Consider the following 21742-nt stretch of genomic DNA (forward strand, 5'->3'; position numbering starts at 1 on the left):
TATCTGATTAAAAAAAAGGATAGTCCGTTTTAGAATGTTATAATCCCGATTCCGCAGTGCATCAATGGTTCGGTAAGCCTCCGCCAAGCTTCCGTTCAGGAGCCCCACTAACAAACGCATCCAGCTAGAGTGGGGCACCTCCATCACAGCACACTGCTGCTCAAAGTTTTTGAAGAACCCCTCCACATCTCCAGAAGCCTCATCAAATGGCTTAAACTCTGTCCGGGTGATCCGTACAGGCTCCCGGATCGTTGGGGTTACACTCCACATTGCGTTACTCCCTTTTTCAAGCTCCATTGCTTCCTGTCTCCGCTGTGCCCGGTGGGCAGCCTCCTCCTTGTACTCCTGAGAGACGCCGGGGCCCAGAACCGCCATCTCTTCTTCATACCACACCAACCACTGGCTTTTCTGGATGGGGATCCCTGTCTCCAGTGCTCGTCCTTCAGACATCTGGGAGGAGGTGGCCGGGCTAGCGCCCACCAGTAGATCGATTAAGGCCTCTTTAGTCAGTCCCTGGTAGTGCAGGCCCAGGTCTCTGGCTCTCTCCTGTAAACTGCATACAGTCCAATTTCTGTACTCACTCTGTGGGTGGTTCTCCATTGGGTGACGCTCTGTTGATCCCACCGCTGCCACCAGTTGTCACGGGGTCCTTCTCTGGTATCACACAATCAACAGAGCAAGCGAAGAGTGAACAATTCCAAGACCTTTATTCAGGCAAAAATACGAAAAGGTATCCTGTTACTGGACTGCATCCTTATTCTGGACTATTGTATCCTCAGTGTGGTGGATTGTTTATGGACCTTCTAATTTTGCCTGTAATAAAGGTCTTGGGATTGTTCAAACTTCCCTTGCTCTGTTGATTGTGTGGTATCGGAGAAGGACACCGTGACAGACATTATGAAAGTCACACCTGAAACCAGATAAAAAGGGGAGAGGTTGACTCAATCTTTGCATTGTGTGTCTGTGAGTGCCAAACTAAGCATAGAGAAAAGAGGAGAAGAGAACTGTCTGAGGACAAAATTGTTGAAGAATATCAATAATCTCAAGGTTACAAGCTTCTCTTCAGAGACCTTGATGTTCCTTTGTCCACGATGTGCAACATAATCAAGAAGTTTACAACCCATAGACATGGAGAAAAATTGATGAAACTTTGCAACGCAGGATAGTCCGGATGGTGGATAAGCTGCTGCAATCAAGTTACAAAGAAATTTAAGCTGCCCTGAAGGCACAGCGTGCATCAGTGTCAGCGTGAACTATCCATCCACATGTGAATGAGATGAAATGCTATAGCAGAAGACGAAGTTAGACCAAAATTTAACAAAATGTACATGAGTAAGCCAAAATCTTTCTGAGAAAGCTTCTTGTGGACAGATGAGACCAAGATAGAGCTTTTTGGTGAAGCACAGCATTCTACTGTTTACGGAAAAGAGAATGAGACTACAGAGAAAAGAACACAGTACCTACAGTCAAATATGGTGGAGGTACAAAGATGTTTTGGAGTTGTATTGCTGCTTCTGGCATTGGGTGCCTTGAGTGTGTATAAGGCATCTTGAAATCTGATGATTACCAAAGGATTTTGGGTCACAAATTAGCGCCCATTGTCAGAAAACTGGTGTCACGGGGTCCTTCTCTGGTATCACACAATCAACAGAGCAAGCAAAGAGTGAACAATTCCAAGACCTTAATTCAGGCAAAAATACGAAAAGGTCCATATTCAGTCCACCACACAAAGGATAAGATAGTCCAGAATAAGAATGCAGTCCAGTATCAGGATAAAATGTCCAGGGAAACGAGATTTCAAAACTCTAGCACCAGAGGATAAAAATGGGTCCTTCTCTCTGAAATGCAGCCTTTTCACCATCTTGTCTCTACCGGAACTGACTTGTCCAGCTGCCGATCTTGTCCAGGAGTAGTCAAACAAGTTGCCTCCCAGAGGAGAACAAAAGGCCTTAGGGATTAATGCACTACAGGGGGTCATCAAGAGACAGATACAGTGAGGCTGTAGACTTACAATGTAATAAGAAAAACACTATGAAAATAACTGGAATTGTTAAAAATAGGAATATACAAAAAATGACATCCACATAACATATCACACCATCACAACTGGGTTTGCATCCTAGGTCATGGGTCTTTCAGTAGGACAATGATCCCAAACATACTACAAGAAGCCCCCAGAAACGGCTGGAAACAAAGTGGTGGAGAGCTCTGAAACGGCAGCAATGAGTCCATATCTAAATCCCATTGATCACCTGTGGGGAGATCTTAAAATTACTGTTGGGAGAAGGTGCCTTCAGATATGAGAGACCTGGAGCAGTTTACAAAAGAAGAGTCCTCCAAAATTCCAGCTGAGAGGAGTAAGAAGCTTATGGATGGTTATTTATTCCAAAGGGCGTGCAACGAAATATTACATCGAGGGTGCCAACAATTTTGTCTGGCCCATTTTTGGAGTTTTATGCTAAATTACATCCAATTTGTCTTTTTTTTTCTCTGTATTATTTGTGTTGTTCCAATACACACAAATTAAATAAACATGTGGATAACAAAACATGTGTAACTGCAATAATTTTCAGGGAAAAATACTTAATTTTCAGGAACAATTTCAAGAGTGCCAACACTTTCGGCCTTGACTATCTATATTTTTTTTTTTTTTTACATGATCTGTCATTCACAAAATCATAAAAGATCCCTAGGGAACATGTTTTTTCACCCCAGTGTCTATGGTTATGTAAATCTGCCACAATGCAGAAGTTTTAATTGTGCTGGGTTAATGGCCAGGACAAAGACCCAGATTCATCAAAGCGATTACGTCAAAATTCTAGAGCAAATTGCTTTGAAAAGTAGCAAAATATTATGCGCAATGTGGGGTTGTGCAAAAAAAAAGACTTTTGCTGTCTGCACGCTAGTTTAGACCAGCTTTGCCAAAAATGAGCACAGTGGGAACGTTACGAGCTGTGGCATTCCTTGTGCCACAAATCCAACTCCAGTCCCTTTGTGATGAGAACAGAACGGAGGAGAATGCCACTTGCCATTATTGATGAATCAGGACCAAAGTGTCATAAACTTAAAGCACTTATTGAGAAAAAAGGGAAACTTCAACAGGGACATAATATGTCTGGTGTATGGTGCCCAACGGAATTCCATAGGGGGGGGAAATGCTTTGTAGAACTAAAATTGAAGAAAAAGTTATAAAATGATGACCTGTGTGTCTCTATAGTCACAGATTATCAACAAGCCATAAGTAGTCTGATTCTGTAACCTTTCAGGTAGCTCTAACATAAGGGACTAGTGGAAGAAAGTTTGTGAAGACATTGATCTTTATACATAAAACAGTCAAAGTTCTTTTTAAAGCTAGGAATATTTACCAATTTTCCTCAAACCTTACAACACTTTCCTCAAACCTTACAACACTTTCCTCAAACCTAACAACACTTTCCTCAAACCTAACAACACATCCCTCAAACCTAACACTTTCCTCAAACCTTACAACACTTTCCTCAAACCTAACAATTTCCTCTAACCTTACACCTTACAAAACTTTCCTCAAACTTTACAAACTTTCCAACACTTTCCTCAAACCTTACAACACTTTCCTCAAACCTTACAACACTTTCCTCAAACCTTACAACACTTTCCTCAAACCTTACAACACTTTCCTCAAACCTTACAACACTTTCCTCAAACCTTACAACACTTTCCTCAAACCTTACAACACTTTCCTCAAACCTAACAATTTCCTCTAACCTTACACCTTACAAAACTTTCCTCAAACCTTACAACACTTTCCTCAAACCTTACAACACTTTCCTCTTTCCTCAAACCTTACAACACTTTCCTCAAACCTAACAACACTTTCCTCAAACCTTACACCTTACAAACTTTCCTCAAACCTTACAAAACTTTATTCAAATTTTAAAAGTGGCTGCCAAAGTGTCTGTACCCATAAAGCCTCTAATTGCAGGTATGGCCCAGGTGTCCACTGTAGTACAGATCAGCATGAGATTTACAGGCCGGCAAGGAAATGTCCCCTTGAGTCTCCCCTTCAGTATTGTGGAGGGGTGCTTGACATTTAGCAGAGAAGTGTAACCGATCGGTGGTAACTGCGGACAATGGCGCCCTGTCTATTACACAGATTCTTTTGGGCTCAGAGTAATAATTAAGTAGTAATGAATGGTTTCTCCAGTAATGACAGCACTTCATGGATAACTAATAGACTGGATAATTCACGTTCCTCGCAGACGGGTAAGAGCCTCTTATCTGCTCACCATAAACTTTTATTAATTCTACATTTTCTTCACAAAGACCCTCAAGGAAGAAGAAGCACTTAAACATGGCAGCATTCCTGCATTATCCGGAAGGACGGTCATGTGCGTTGAGAAGTAGATGATATGTGCATCGATCATTAATTACACAGGGGGCTGAGAGATGTTACTTTATATAACACGGGTCACAATGACCCTTCTCCAATTATCCTTTTTCTTCCTTCTCTTCTAGCAAGAGCCATAAGATTGTTGTTTCTTTACCGTCCACAAAGCTGTAAGATGGCTCGTTATTAGCAGTTTTGAATGACGTCATATATTATGTACAGAAAAATGTAAAAAAATAAATAAAACTAGTGGAGAAAAGGTGGGAAAAAATGAAATTACACCATTATTTATTTTTTTTAATTTATATTATTTTCACAGCATTAATTGTGATGAAAAATCGACTTTGTTACTGGTAATGTATTTTTATGATAACTTGAAAAACTTCTAACATTTAGCTTTTATATTTACTCTCCTTAAAATCTGATCACTTCAATAATCCAGTTATTATATTACTGGGGAGGCGGGGTTGATGGGTGGCGAACAGATGTGCCCCTGAAATGCAGCTGTCTGAAAGGGGCTTTAACAGCAGCAAGTGTTAGAGGTTAGGTTAATTTTTGTCTGCCCCCATGACACCATCTTTCAGATAGTATAAAGGACTAGCTATATTTTCAAGTTGGAAAATTAATGGCATTTACCATCTTTACTTCATTTAGGATTTTAAGCCACCGAGTCATAATTGATATTATGGGAATAAAACTTTAAAAGTGGATTTCCGAGAATAATGGTTGCAGTCACATATTTCAAACTGCAACGAGTACTAGTCACCTATCAGGAAGTGATGTAGCCTGAAACTCTCTTTGATACATGTGTCTCAGCTGTCAGAGGAGAAGCATTGTGACCCGATTCCCGATTTGATCACTCAGGATTGAGAAAATGACTAATTTCCTCCAGCTTCACCCAGCTGTTAGCTCTGTCTCAGCATTAGGATGTAAAGCTCTCAAACTGACTGAGCGAAACGTGTTTACCAATGGGCATGAAGCAAGATGGTTCTGGAGAAAAATAAACCATTGTGCTCACTGCCGAGTGAGCAGATCAGGTATGTTTGTTCACCATGCTGCTCCTCTGACAGTGGAGACACGTATTTACGTTGGCGTTTTTTTTTTCAAGTTGCAGTTTGAAATATGTGACGGTGAAGATGTTCATCACATTTTCAGAAAACCCCTTTAAACTTGTTTGGGCCTTTACAGCCTGCTATAATACCCTCCTGGGAATCATCGATAAAATTGGCCATCCTAGAACAGAGTCTAGCAACATTTCATTAGCATGTGAAAGAAATTATACACACAGGTCCCACATTCTTGCGGCAGCTCTAGTGCTGAAGGTTGCAGACCCCAGATCTAGCCTAACAGTTGTACTATGCGTGTAAAGGTTTTATCATCAAGAATGTCCATATTCACTGACCGCAAGCGTGAAGCTATAAAGTATATTTCAAAGTTGTAGAACTTTTCTTTGTGCCGGACAGGATGATATCATTATTCACAAATTTTGTACACTCGCGCGTCACGCCGAGCCTGACTTTCTTCCCTTCCCTCGCCTGCGCAGTCCACTATGACGAAGGGCGAGACTATTGCCAGATTTGTGACAAGGACAGGCATTAATATAATGGAGGTCAAGGAAAGCCAAGATTACAAGTCTTACAGCTAAAGGATTTATTGATTGCGCTGATCTAGCACCTTGGCAGGACGGTTATCTCACATCATCTTCCGCCCACTCGTTCGCTCCTACTTTTCCAGACTTGTGAGCAGCTTATCCTAACCCTTCATATTAGAAACTTTCAGCATCAGCTAAAAGAAGAAGTTTTTATGGGGGTCTGACGAGCCGCAGAACCTCAAATGTAAACGAAAAATGATCAAACCCAAAAATCTGATACCTAGAAAGATGGGAAATTGCAATCTAGGAATCATCTCAAACTGCAATTTAACCTTTTCCAGAAACAGAGTGAATCGGTGCCAAGAGTATTTTTTTTTTTTTTACCACCAATTCTGCATGGTGAGAAATACAAAATATTATCTTTGCCTTTAAGACTTCTACTACTTTTCCACAATGCTTTACACTGCAGCTTTACTTTGCAAGATGGGTTGTTGTGAAAAGGACATGCAGCGATCCAGCCAGCTGGAGAGCTTGGACGCAGGCGCAGCTTGCCATTGCCTAGGAAACCTACCTACCCCTGATGGACTGCAAAAAGTGGCCGATAGCTTGGTCAAAAAGCATTAAACTATAAAATTAAAGGGAATGTGTTATCAGAAAATTACCTATTCTTTAACTCGAATTTTTGAGTTACATGTATTTTTTTCTTAATTTGTGCAATGATTTTTTTTTTTCCCCCATCTCATAATCTTTATTTAAATAAAAAATCTAAATACTTGCCAATAGAGCTTTTTGGATTCACACTTGCTGACCTTTCTGGGAGTTATCAGCAAGTTCATTATCAGCAGAAGCAGGGTTACACTGACAGGTAACAACAACTCTATATGCAGCTGATAACACAGAATCCACCAATCACAAAAGGTATCATAGCTCACCTCCTCTTTCTGTACAATGACTGATACCACCTCTATATACAGCAGAAAACACTGGATCCACCATTCACCATAGGTGATGTCACAGCTCACCTCCTCCTGTACAGTGACTGATAACACCTCTATATACAGCAGATAACACTGGATCCACCATTCACAATAGGTGATGTCACAGCTCACCTCCTCCTGTACAGTGACTGATAACACCTCTATATACAGGAGATAACACTGGATCCACCATTCACCATAGGTGATGTCACAGCTCACCTCCTCCTGTACAATGACTGATAACACCTCTATATACAGCAGATAACACAGGATCCACCATTCACAATAGGTGATGTCACAGCTCACCCCCACCCCCTCCCTGCACCGTGACCATTGCACATGTTCATTAGATGCTTCAATACAACAGATAGGGTCACAGTCTGTTCATTGCAGCTAATGTACATGTGTTGTTTCCTAAAAAAAAAAAAAAAAAAAATACAAAAGTTTGAGACTAAGAAAGCCCCAGTGGCCGGTGTAAAAACTGCATTGTTTCTAAATTTTATTTTTAATAAAAACATTGTGATATGAAGAAAACAAAAAGAATACAATAGGTTGTTTTCCGATCACACATTACCTTTAAAAAAACCCCTGTGTTCTCGGCGAGGTAAAATTTGTAGCGTCTTACCCTGGTCAAAAGTGTCCAGTTTTTGCGCTTATTTTATTCCTGTTGCTCTAATGGGTACTCAGATTTACCTTTATTCTTCTTTTTTTCCCAAGATGAACCATAAAGTTCCAGAGATATGGTCATTTTCATTCAATGCAAATTTTTAGGGTCTTTACAAGGGGGGATTCCTTGGAGGCCTGTCTTTAGGGTACTCTGTATTACTACACTGAGAATCACCCCTTAATAAAAAGCATAAAAATTAGCACAAAATAAAAAGACCCATATCTCTGCAACTTTACGCTGAATTAAAATAAAAAAAATGAACAAAAAAAAAAAATCTCAGGGGAGCAGTGGGAATAAAAGAAGAGCAAAGACTAGCCCCTTCTCTCCTGCTCAGTATGCGCTCCCAACGCTATACTCTTTTAGGAGCGCACTGATATCAGTGAAGTCTGGTTCGAGGGCTGATCTCACTTCTCTCCTTGTCAATGCACACTGACAGTGCGCTCTCTTACCAGCTTCTTACTTTTGATAGGGCTGGCAAAGCGTAATGTCAGTGCGCATTCAAAGGAATATAGCGAAGTGAGCAGGAGGCACATTATGAGCAGACGTCAGGGATGATTACCGGAGCGTGCTCAAGTAGGACAGGGACTACCCAGCAATGATTTCGGACTAGCCCAGCCAAGATTTCAATGATGATACTTTGTTTCACACCAAGGATAGTAGTTGCAACAGTGACCACAGCGCCAGCCCCCGATGATGTCCTGTCTCAATATCTCAGCATGTACTAGGCATTCTTAAATAGACATTTAGAATAAAATTCACCTTTGGTTACATCCCTAATAAGTACAGCTTAACCACTATGTACCATCACATATTTATTATTAATTAGAAAAATTAACCACTCGATCTAGTGATCACTTCACTTACCGATTAGTATCCCTTGCTACGTCTTCATATACACTCTGTACTCCTATCTCCAGCCTGGTGCAGCCGTAACATAACATGTCGCTCAGGTGCCGCTTCAGACAGTAATCCGGCCTGGTCTCGATGGTGATCCCTACACACTTCGTGTTACTCCTTTCAGAATATCTGAGGAGACAAAAAAACAATGGAGACTTAATACAAAAATAAACTGCAGCAGGAAAACACAAAGTCTCCTGATAAACCTAACCCAATCCACAAACTTAAAAAACATGGCAGTACCCTATGTACAAGAATATATCTACTATAATACTGCTCCTATGTTCAAGAATATAACTACTATAATACTGCCCCCTATGTACAAGAATATAACTACTATAATACTGCCCCCTATGTACAAGAACATAACTACTATAATACTGCCCCTATGTACAAGAATATAACTACTATAATACTGCTCCTATGTACAAGAATATAACTACTATAATACTGCTCCTATGTACAAGAATATAACTACTATAATACTGCCCCTATGTACAAGAATATAACTACTATAATACTGCCCCTATGTACAAGAATATAACTACTATAATACTGCCCCCTATGTACAAGAACATAACTACTATAATACTGCCCCCTATGTACAAGAACATAACTACTATAATACTGCCCCCTATGTACAAAAATATAACTACTATAATACTGCCCCCTATGTACAAGAACATAACTACTATAATACTGCTCCTATGTACAAGAATATAACTACTATAATACTGCCCCTATGTACAAGAATATAACTACTATAATACTGCCCCTATGTACAAGAATATAACTACTATAATACTGCCCCCTATGTACAAGAATATAACTACTATAATACTGCTCCTATGTACAAGAATATAACTACTATAATACTGCCCCTATGTACAAGAATATAACTACTATAATACTGCCCCTATGTACAAGAATATAACTACTATAATACTGCCCCCTATGTACAAGAATATAACTACTATAATACTGCTCCTATGTACAAGAATATAACTACTATAATACTGCTCCTATGTACAAGAATATAACTACTATAATACTGCTCCTATGTACAAGAACATAACTACTATAATACTGCCCCCTATGTACAAGAACATAACTACTATAATACTGCCCCCTATGTACAAGAACATAACTACTATAATACTGCTCCTATGTAAAAGAATATAACTACTATAATACTGCCCCTATGTATAAGAATATAACTATTATAATACTGCTCCTATGTACAAGAATATAAATACTATAATACTGCCCCTATGTACAAGAATATAACTACTATAATACTGCCCCTATGTACAAGAATATATCTACTATAATACTGCTCCTATGTACAAGAATATAACTACTATAATACTGCCCCCTATGTACAAGAATATAACTACTATAATACTGCCCCTATGTACAATATAACTACTATAATACTGCCCCCTATGTACAAGAATATAACTACTATAATACTGCCCCTATGTACAAGAATATAACTACTATAATACTGCCCCTATGTACAAGAATATAACTACTATAATACTGCCCCTATGTACAAGAATATAACTACTATAATACTGCCCCTATGTACAAGAATATAACTACTATAATACTGCCCCTATGTACAAGAATATAACTACTATAATACTGCCCCCCATGTACAAGAATATAACTACTATAATACTGCCCCCCATGTACAAGAATATAACTACTATAATACTGCCCCTATGTACAAGAATATAACTACTATAATACTGCCCCCATGTACAAGAATATAACTACTATAATACTGCCCCTATGTACAAGAATATAACTACTATAATACTGCCCCTATGTACAAGAATATAACTACTATAATACTGCTCCTATGTACAAGAATATAACTATAATACTATAGTATTGCAGAAAAAAATAGGAAATGATACGGCACTCTGTGGTGGATGAAGAATCTAAAAAAAACTATTTTGGAAGAAAAGTAAAACCATCCAGCACCTGGAAAAGGAAACCATTCTTCTGCGTTTCGAGTACGGTATATGCACTTAGTCGTAGCTTGCTCATACCAGTGTCATCTCCCTGTTGCTGCTTGGGTCTCTGTGTTTTGTCTGGAGCTGTGACATGACATCGTCTGTGCTTAACACCGCTGCAGTCAATCACTGAGCTTAGCAGCTTATGCCATCTACCTCACTGAGCTCCATGATTGGCTACTGCGGTGATGTGCGCTTTTAACGAGACACGACAGCTGCAGCCAAAAAATACAAGTACTCGACGCTGGGCTTGGGGAGGGAGAGTACTTGCGGTTTGTTATCTTAGAAATTTTAGAACAATTGGGATCCACTTTCGAAAGAGGAAAACCCCTTTACACAAAGTTAACTCTGCAGCTGAGTTGACAACTTCGCCATACAGAATGAGACAGAATAAGCAGAGTCATACCAGTTTCATTTTCCAGTCTGATTTGTTTGTGGCTTCCAATCTAAATTTCTGATTTCTCATAACTGGCACATCAGATTTTTTTTTTTTCTTTTTTTAATGCGACTCTTTAAAACATACTCTTCCCTTCCAAAAAAAAGCAAAAATAAACCGTACATCCTAGATAAACAAAATACTACCACCATTTGTGCTCAGAGCGGCATTAGCAGAGCATCGGGCTCTGTGCTCGCTCGTGTGTGGCAAATGAAGGCTCATCACGCAGGGTTCAATTGCAGATTTCGTTTTCTGCCCACTCGAGATCTTGGACAAATTGATTGCTCTTAATAAAGCTAATTATATATAAACACAGATTTATTTTTTTTCTAGAATGTCCTTTGCGTTTGCTTAAACTCCCACACAAGCACTACTTTGCCTCCTGGTCATTAAAAATCCCCAAAACACACAATCTTATAGAAATAAGTTTTCCTTCCACATTTGTAAATTTTTACATGGGGCGGTTCAAATATCACAAAAAGTACAGATCCAAACAATTAGCTGATAACTGTTCCTTTGATCAGAATATTCACTACTGATCCCTTTTTTTCCTTTTTGTTTTTTTAGCGTCCTTAATGTTATTTACTCTGAGGTTCCCTTTAAGGTTAATATTAATAGTTTCTTGCCCAAACCAGAGGCAGCATTTATCAGATCCTGGCTGTACGACTGCAGTCAGGTATGTTTTGTTTTTGAAACATTAGTTCAGCAGCACTGCCTCCGGCCGGCTGCTCCCCCCCGCCTCCAGCCGGCTGCTCCCCCCCCGCCTCCAGCCGGCTGCCTTCCCCCCCGCCTCCAGCCGGCTGCTCCCCCCCGCCTCCAGCCGGCTGCTCCCCCCCCGCCTCCAGCCGGCTGCTCCCCCCCCCGCCTCCAACCGGATGCTCCCCCCCCGCCTCCAACCGGATGCTCCCCCCCCGCCTCCAACCGGATGCTCCCCCCCCGCCTCCAGCCGGCTGCTCCCCCCCGCCTCCAGCCGGCTGCTCCCCCCCGCCTCCAACCGGCTGCTCCCCCCCGCCTCCAACCGGCTGCTCCCCCCCCGCCTCCAGCCGGCTGCTCCCCCCCGCCTCCAGCCGGCTGCTCCCCCCCCGCCTCCAGCCGGCTGCTCCCCCCCCGCCTCCAGCCGGCTGCTCCCCCCGCTTCCAGCCAGCTGCTCCCCCCGCTTCCAGCCAGCTGCTCCCCCCGCTTCCAGCCAGCTGCTCCCCCCCGCTTCCAGCCAGCTGCTCCCCCCCGCTTCCAGCCAGCTGCTCCCCCCGCCTCCAGCCAGCTGCTCCCCACGCCTCCAGCCAGCTGCTCCCCCACACCTCCAGCCAGCTGCTCCCCCACACCTCCAGCCAGCTGCTCCCCCACCTCCAGCCAGCTGCTTCCCCCGCCTCAAACCAGCTGCTTCCCCCGCCTCCAGCCAGTTGCTCCCCCCGCCTCCAACCAGCTGCTCCTCCCCACCTCCAGCCAGCCGCTCCCCCGCCTCCAGCCAGCTACTCCCCCCGCCTCAAACCAGCTGCTTCCCCCGCCTCCAGCCAGCTGCTCCCTGCCTCCAACCAGCTGCTTCCCCAGCCTCCAGCCAGTTGCTCACCCGCCTCCAACCAGCTGCCCCCAAGCATATAGCCAGCTGCTCCTTTCGCCCAGCTACCCCGCCTACAGCAAGCTGCTCTCTTCGCTTACGGTTAGCTGCTGCTCCTCCTCCACCTCCAACCAGCTGCCTCCAAGCCTACAACCAGCTGCTCCCTCCGCCTCCGGCAAGCTGCTCGCCCGCCTCCAACCAGCTGCCCCCAAGCCTACAGCCAGCTGCTCCCTCCGCCTCCGGCCAGCTGCTCCTTCCACCCAGCTGCTCCCCCCACCTCCAGTTAGCTACCCAACCTACAGCCAGCTGCTCCCTCTGCCTCCGGACAGCTGTTCCCTCCGCCCAGCTGCTCCTCCACTTTCGTCCGGTTGCTTCTCGGCCTACTCCAGTTGACTGGCAGCTCAGCCACATTAACTTCAGCAACTATTCAAGCTATAACATCAGACAAAAGAAGAAAACAAGTATGGTCCTGGAGGAAAGCAGCAGCGTTATTCTGATCCTGTAGGATGGTTAAAAATGCCTCAGCGCTCACCCAACACCTTTTTACTCTTTCTCCAAGAGACTACCCTGCTCCAGATGTGCAAGGGAGGCAAACTATAAACATTATTGGCTTCTGCCACCTCCCCTGCTGGATTTCTGCTCCAGCCAGCTCCTTCTGTTCTCCTGCGGTCACTTTCCTAGCCCTAATAGACTGTGTTATACTACTTGGCTCTACTAGATCACTATTACTAAGTAACCTGACATACCCTACATGGCTGTGCTCTGCTACATCACTACAAGCCAGTCACCTAATATTGAAAGCTCAGTTATGCCATTAGGTTCTGCTCCATCATTACAAAAAAGTTATCTAACATACCCAGCTTACAGAGTCATCTGACATGTCATGTCCTACTTTGTGGTGCCACACAAAACTAGGTTACTAGTGAGCCTCTTGACATTCCCACTTCTGCTGTGCTGCTGGGCTCTGCTACATCACCACTAGTGAGTCACCTGACATTCAAAGCTCTGCTACGCTACTTGGCTCTACTAGATCACTATTAACGAGTCAACTACCATACCCTACACGGCTGTGCCCCGCTTCAACTCTAAGAGCGAGTCACCTGAAATTCAAAGCTATGCTACTGGGCTCTGCTACATCACTACAAGGGAGCCACCCGACGTACCCAGATCTGCTGTGCTGCTTGGTCCAGCTACAATGCTTAACTCCGCTAGGATCGCTCCCACAGGTTTCCTGATCCAGTCAGCTCTGCATCATCAGAAAAGCCTACACTTCTGAGCGGTTCTCTTGACTTCACTGCTGTCTGCTACTCTAATGTTCCAGTGGCCATCCAGCCATTGCTCCAGCCCCTCAGTCTCTCTGCACGAACATTTTATGGCCGTGCTGCCCATCACCTGCTCAGCATACGTACCAAGTTTTAGCATCCACCTCCCTTACGTGAATCTATAAAGAATAAGAAAGGTCCCTGCCCACATGTGCTGCCAATCTAGAAGGCAATAAAGTAGTAAGTAACCGGGAAGATAAATCTCCAGTCTCTCCAGCATCTCTCTGAACTCAAAGAAATACAATTTCCTAAAAGAAAAAAAATTAGACTGTCAGATTCCATATCCAAAAGCCAAAATGAAAACATGACATTCCCCAGTCTTTGGTGGATATTCGATCAGAAAAGACGCCGGTATTACATTTTTCGAACAATGGACAGATAATGAATGCGATCTGAGCGGTGTCTTTGTGCTGCGTTGTAACGAGCGGTGAGGAGGGCAGGTAAGGTTCATGTTCTATAGTACGACAGACGGAAATCTATAAAATTCACAAAAGCTTTCGAAAGGTCATTTATATAACTCGCTCCATACATCTCTGCGTAACTGAGCCGAGATCTGTAGACAATAGCTACTATACAAAAGTAATACACGAGTGTGCAACCAGCAAAGAAAAAACTCAACGTGACGTGATCTAAGAACACAATTCATAAGGGGACTATCTAATATTTGGATGTAATTTTAGGGATGCTGCTTATTTACATGAATGTTGTATATCCAAGTAATTTTTTTTTTGTTATTTCCAGTTTTATCTCGTGTAAGATTTCTTTTCCACAAGCTAAATCCTTAGCAGATGATGCCACCATAGCTCTGATGTCCCTAGGATTCATTTTTTGCCATCTTTTCTTATTAGTTCTGTGCAGCACCTTTGTTTTGATGTAGGCAAAGATAAAAAGGAACCTGTCAGCAATTTTGGCCAATATAAGATGCAGCCATCATCTTTCAAGGTTTATATCCATGGCTTCTTACCAGCCTGAGAATACCTGCCACCAGTTGTCTGCTTTAGCTTGGCTGGTTCGCAAAATAAGGAGGCTCCCACAGCTTTTTTTTTTTTTTTAAATGAATTTAAATAATTAGAAATACTGCATGGCAATCCCTCTATTCTTGATAACCAGTCTTGCTAATGAAAACAGCTGAGGGTTGCAGCCCGCAGCTGTCAGTTTTGACTGGCTGGTTATCAAAAATACAGGGGAGCCAAGCTCTTTTTTTTTTAATTATTTATTTAGAGCGTAGGCGTCGGCTGATGAATACTCCCATCAGCCGCTGCCTACTCTCGTTATTAGTGGCAGCAGACGTGGGCTGAAGGGAGCATTAGTGCCATCAGCAGACACCAGTGACCGGAGGTAAACTTTTTACCTCGGATCAAAGCTGCAGGCTCACACCGTCATTTGACAGGGTGGGTACCAAGTCTGTCGGACCGGCAGTAATGATTTTACCGCCGATCAGAAGCAGTGTTTGCCGTGCTATCACGCACATGATAAAGCAAGAACCACCCGATGTTTGGGGTAGGAGGGGTCGAACCGAACAGTAACACGGACTTCCTGGTGAAGTCCGTGTTCGGTGTCTGTTCCCAAACAGTAAGTATTCGATACGGATGCCGAACTTTACTGTTCAGGCTTGTCTATCTCTACTCATGGGTATCAAGCTTACAAAAGTATCAATATTGTTTAACTTCTGATAGTGACATTCTGGGGCACAAAGTATCATTTACATTAACTTTGCTTAGTTCTGTGCAGCAGCTTTGTTTTGATGCCACCAAGACTTTAAGTGGGCAGGATTATCCATATAAAACTTTACAGTTCCCATATTTGCTCTGACAAAAAATTGACACTATTTAATATTGGATAAAGGAGTATGAAAATTTTTTTGGGGGAGGATTTAGTACTTTATATATCTTTCAAGGCTCTTGAGTAACAAGGTTGGGGCTAAAAGAAGCCGTAAAATGTGTTACATTTCTTAAAGCTCAGTTTTTATGGTACTCGTAAATGTTGAACCCGTAAAATATTGTGAAATTGGTAATTAATTCCATTTTTTACTAAGGCTAGTTTCACATTTGCGTTTAGAGGCGCAGTGGACGCTCGCCATGAAGCTTCGCCCCCTGCCGCGCCTCCTCCGGTCAGCTCCCCCTATGGGCGCATGTGGCTGCAAGTGGCCTGCGTACCCCATCTTTAGCATTGGGTACACAGGCCGTGCGCAGATATGCTTTTGCCGCCGCATGCGTCATTTTGACGGTGCGGCGACCTGCGTCAAACGCAACGTGTTGCATTTTGGCGTGATCGTCGCACCGTCAAAACGGCGCATGCGGCGGCAAAAGCATACCTACGCACGGCCGGCGTACCCAATGCTAAAGATAGGGTACGCAGGCTGCATGCAGCGGCATGCGCCCACAGGCGAAGCTGACTGGAGGAGGCGGAGCTTCATGGCGAGAGTCCGCTGCGCCTCCAAACGCAAATGTGAAACTAGCCTAATCAATTTGCTGATTTCTAGAATCTGACAGTGTTGTCTGTTTCTGCCGCTGTCTAATCTAGCTGATTGGCTTATTAGGATAGCTAAGCCAGCCCCCTTCACATAAATGACCTGCAAACAAAGGAAGCACTCGACAGTGTCCAGCACAAGATCCTACTAAGCCGAAATTGTATCTATGCCAGTGCAGGGAATTTGGAGCTTTGCAACAGGACAGAGCGAAATCATCTGCGGAACTTGTATAAGGTAGATTTTAACATTGACTATGAAAATGACGAGACGCGCGTTTCTCTGCCCAAGTGAATTCATTGCCAAATAACTTTTTGCATGTTTGCCTCTAAAACGCACATTAAAAGCCGTCTCTATAGGACTCCCACAATGCTTTATTGCTCCAGCAATGAATAATAAGCATTCATCGGCACCAAACATCACAGCGGAGTCGTCCGCGCAGAGCAACATAATTCCCCTTTTTAGTCCGGTCTGTCATCGGTGACTCAGCCGGGTTATAAAGAAGTTAATGCAGATTACAGGACTCCATCAGAGCATAATCCGGCATTGTCCTTTAGTCAAGTTCATCTCATTTCTAGTGAAGGGAAAGACAATTAATTACAGAGATAAGGGAGAGTTCTGTAAAGTCTGACCCAGGGAGAGACCACAGCTCAGAAACACAACTCAGACTTTTAACCCCCTTATGACTGAGAGACCAAAATACAATCCCCGAATCAGAGAACAGTGAGTGAAGAGACGACAAATAAACAAAAGTCGTAATTTTCATTGACATCAGTGGCAGTATTAGGGTGAGTGCACACGCTGCGGATTCTGCTGCGGGTTTTTTCCCGCGGAAATGCAGGTAAAACCGCAGGTAAAGTGACCTGCGGTTTTGCCCTGCGGTTTCACACCTCTACTATGTTAAAGGTGTGAAACCGCAGCAGAATCCGCAGAAACAATTGACATGCTGCGGAAAAAAAAACGCAGCTTTTCCGCAGGTAAAAAAACGCAGCGTGAGCACTGCGGTTTTGAAAACCCATAGGCTAACATGGTAAAGTACCATGTCTGCGGAACTGCTGCAGTTCTGCAGGGCCAAAACCACAGCGTGTGCACATACCCTTATAGTAGTTATATTCTTGTACATAGGGGCAGTGTAATGTAAAATGTCTATAAAGTATGATGTTTTCTGTAACCTTCTAGAATCCTTCATTCTATGAGAAAGTAGCCTGTCAGCTTTTGCAGCCCCCTCCTTTTGCCCCCCTTAGCAGCTCTGTGTGTGCACAGCTCTCTGCCTACATCTGAAACCTGATACTGGGCATTTCCTCTCGAAGCCTTCTCCTTCCCCCCATGCACAGCTAAAGGGAAAAGATCTCTTTGTTCTGGCCACAAAGATGGATGCCAGTATATGGGAAGTATTAAGACAAGTCCTATTGCAAAAACCATACACCTCAGAGATATAATAACCATATCACTGCGTAGGCAACAAAACCAGCTTACCAATCTCTAATTTTCATGATCCTAATCTCTCCAGAAACTGAGATATGGATTGCTCCCAAATGGCATGATTGGTGTTGTTGGATTCCATTATATTCTTGTACATAGGGAGCAGTATTATAGTAGTTATATTCTTGTACATAGGGGGCAGTATTATAGTAGTTATATTCTTGTACATAGGGGGCAGTATTACAGTAGTTATATTCTTGTACATAGGAGCAGTATTATAGTAGTTATATTCTTGTACATAGTAGTTATATTCTTGTACATATGGGGCAGTATTATAGTAGTTATATTCTTGTACATAGGATCAGTATTATAGTAGTTATATTCTTGTACATAGGGGCACTATTATAGTAGTTATATTCTTGTACATAGGAGCAGTATTATAGTGGTTAGTCTTGTACATAGGGGCAGTATTAAAGAAGTTATATTCTTGTATATAGGGGGCAGTATTATAGTAGATATATTCTTGTACATAGGAGCAGTATTATAGTAGTTATATTCTTGTACAGATGAGCAGTATTATAGTAGATATATTCTTGTACATAGGGGCAGTATTATAGTAGTTATATTCTTGTACATAGGGGCAGTATTATAGTAGTTATATTCTTGTACAGATGAGCAGTATTATAGCAGATATATTCTTGTACATAGGGGGCAGTATTATAGTAGTTATATTCTTGTACAGATGAGCAGTATTATAGTAGATATATTCTTGTACATAGGGGCAGTATTAAAGTAGTTATATTCTTGTATATAGGGGGCAGTATTATAGTAGTTACAGTGCCTACAAGTAGTATTCAACCCCCTGCAGATTTAGCAGGTTTACACATTCGGAATTAACTTGGCATTGTGACATTTGGACTGTAGATCAGCCTGGAAGTGTGAAATGCACTGCAGCAAAAAAGAATGTTATTTCTCTGTTTAATTTTTTTTTAAATTGTGAAAAGTTGATTCAGAGGGTCATTTATTATTCAACCCCTCAAACCACCAGAATTCTGTTTGGTTCCCCTAAAGTATTAAGAAGTATTTCAGGCACAAAGAACAATGAGCTTCACATGTTTGGATTAATTATATCTTTTTCCAGCCTTTTCTGACTATTTAAGACCGTCCCCAAACTTGTGAACAGCACTCATACATGGTCAACATGGGAAAGACAAAGGAGCATTCCAAGGCCATCAGAGACAAGATCGTGGAGGGTCACAAGGCTGGCAAGGGGTACAAAACCCTTTCCAAGGAGTTGGGCCTACCTGTCTCCACTGTTGGGAGCATCATCCGGAAGTGGAAGGCTTATGGAACTACTGTTAGCCTTCCACGGCCTGGACAGCCTTTGAAAGTTCCCTCCCGTGCCGAGGCCAGGCTTGTCCGAAGAGTCAAGGCTAACCCAAGGACAACAAGGAAGGAGCTCCGGGAAGATCTCATGGCAGTGGGGACATTGGTTTCAGTCAATACCATAAGTAACGTACTCCACCGCAATGGTCTCCGTTCCAGACGAGCCCGTAAGGTACCTTTACTTTCAAAGCGTCATGTCAAGGCTCGTCTACAGTTTGCTCATGATCACTTGGAGGACTCTGAGACAGACTGGTTCAAGGTTCTCTGGTCTGATGAGACCAAGATCGAGATCTTTGGTGCCAACCACACACGTGACGTTTGGAGACTGGATGGCACTGCATACGACCCCAAGAATACCATCCCTACAGTCAAGCATGGTGGTGGCAGCATCATGCTGTGGGGCTGTTTCTCAGCCAAGGGGCCTGGCCATCTGGTCCGCATCCATGGGAAGATGGATAGCACGGCCTACCTGGAGATTTTGGCCAAGAACCTCCGCTCCTCCATCAAGGATCTTAAGATGGGTCGTCATTTCATCTTCCAACAAGACAACGACCCAAAGCACACAGCCAAGAAAACCAAGACCTGGTTCAAGAGGCAAAAAATCAAGGTGTTGGAGTGGCCTAGTCAGTCTCCTGACATTAACCCAATTGAAAACTTGTGGAAGGAGCTCAAGATTAAAGTCCACATGAGACACCCAAAGAACCTAGATAACTTGGAGAAGATCTGCATGGAGGAGTGGGCCAAGATAACTCCAGAGACCTGTGCCGGCCTGATCAGGTCTTATAAAAGATGATTATTAGCTGTAATTGCAAACAAGGGTTATTCCACAAAATATTAAACCTAGGGGTTGAATAATAATTGACCCACACTTGTATGTTTAAAATTTATTAAAATTTAACTGAGCAACATAACTTTTTGGTTTGTAAGATTTATGCATCTGTTAATAAATCCTGCTCTTGTGTGAAGTTTGAAGGCTCTAACTTATTTGCATCTTATCAAACCTGCTAAATCTGCAGGGGGTTGAATACTACTTGTAGGCACTGTATATTCTTGTACATAGGAGCAGTATTATAGTAGCTATATTCTTGTATAGATGAGCAGTATTATAGTAGATATATTCTCGCACATAGGGGCAGTATTATAGTAGTTATATTCTTGTACATAGGGGGCAGTATTATAGTAGTTATATCCTTGTACATAGGAGCAGTAGTATAGTAGTTACATTCTTGTACATAGGGGGCAGTATTATAGGAGAAATATTCTTGTACATAGGGGGCAGTATTATAGTAGTTATATTCTTGTACATAGGAGCAGTTTTATAGTAGTTATATTCTTGTGCATAGGGGCAGTATTATCGTATTTGCAATATAGCACACGAACGCAACAGTATAACTGTAATCTTTATTTTTTTCCTTTTTCTGTATATTCACTGGTTTCTTTGAGAGTTAAATGTTTCAATCATAGCTGCCAGTAACGATTATGTATGCACATAAATTATAAAAAAGAGACTAAGAACAAACAAGGAGACATTTTAAATAGTTTGTGCTAAATGCTACAATTATTAATGCAGCAATTTTCTATGTAAGCGCTGATCAAGCTGTGCCTATCATAAGCAAAAAGCCCACCCAAATGGGACAAAATAGCACTTTACATTAGTTGGTGTCAAGAAAAACAAAGGCACGTCAGAGACATTACAGGTTGCAACAGCAAGTTGTCTTAGGGGAAAAATGTAAAAACAATTAAAATGTTGTGTTTTGGTTTTTTTTTTTCTTTGAACGTGGGAATACTTTTATTATTCCTTGTAGCACGTATAAAATTGGGTTAATACAACATAAAATGTGTTTATTTTTTTGTAAAAAGCAATTACTTTCTTCAGGCGTGTTAATCAATATATCATCACTGTAAAATTTGCTCGAAATAATTTGCTCGAAATGGAAAAAATAAATTTGTGATGTAGCGGCACACAACCAACTGCTGTGTCCATCTGGCCACATGGTGTTAGCTAATATGTTTTTCTTCGGGACACTCGGTGACCCATGATTAGTGATTGGAGAACCTGTGGCTGTTTGAGTCCAGCAGGTTAGACCAAACATCTCAAAAAAAAAAAAAAAAAAAGTTTGGTTTGGGTACCAGAAAGGTACCCGAACCTGGAACCCATTCAGATGAATGGGGGGTTCCGAACAACCATTGTTTGCCACGCTGTCATCTGATTTGCTCTGATGCGGCAAGATCACCACCACCGGTCAGAAAGCTGGGGTTCCCACATTGCCAGATGACAGATCGAGCCAGCAGCTGTGACCGGCGGTAAAAAGGTTACCTACGGTCACACACGTCTGCTGATAAGAGAGTACTACTCTCATAAACCTACGCCTGTTGTCGCTGAGAACAGTGAGAGCAGGCGCCGCTGATGGGAGCATTCAACAGCCAGCACCTGTGATATATATATATATTTTTTTTTTTTTAAATGACGCTGGGTCTCTTCTATTTTTGATAACCAGTGCAGGCAAAACGGACGGCTGCAGCCTGCAACCCTCAGCTGTCAGTTTTATCATGGCTGATTATCAAAAATACTAAGGCCCACACGCCATTTTTTTTTAAATTTAAATAATTTAATAAAAAATAAATAAATAAA

General features: G+C 42.4%; 1 protein-coding gene across 2 annotated transcripts in view; it reads right to left on the reverse strand.

The window, feature by feature from the left end:
• Window positions 1-21742, reverse strand: part of ELP3 (elongator acetyltransferase complex subunit 3) — a 134091-nt gene that overhangs the window by 49746 nt on the left and 62603 nt on the right. For both annotated transcript variants that reach the window (XM_073586335.1, XM_073586336.1), the window contains one exon: window positions 8466-8627. In XM_073586335.1, coding sequence (XP_073442436.1) covers window positions 8466-8627 — 162 coding nt within the window. The remainder of the gene's footprint in view (window positions 1-8465; window positions 8628-21742) is intronic.

The sequence above is a fragment of the Dendrobates tinctorius genome, unplaced genomic scaffold (genome assembly GCF_039654945.1).
Source record: "Dendrobates tinctorius isolate UK_male_01 unplaced genomic scaffold, ASM3965494v1 ptg000093l, whole genome shotgun sequence".
Lineage (NCBI taxonomy): Eukaryota > Metazoa > Chordata > Amphibia > Anura > Dendrobatidae > Dendrobates > Dendrobates tinctorius.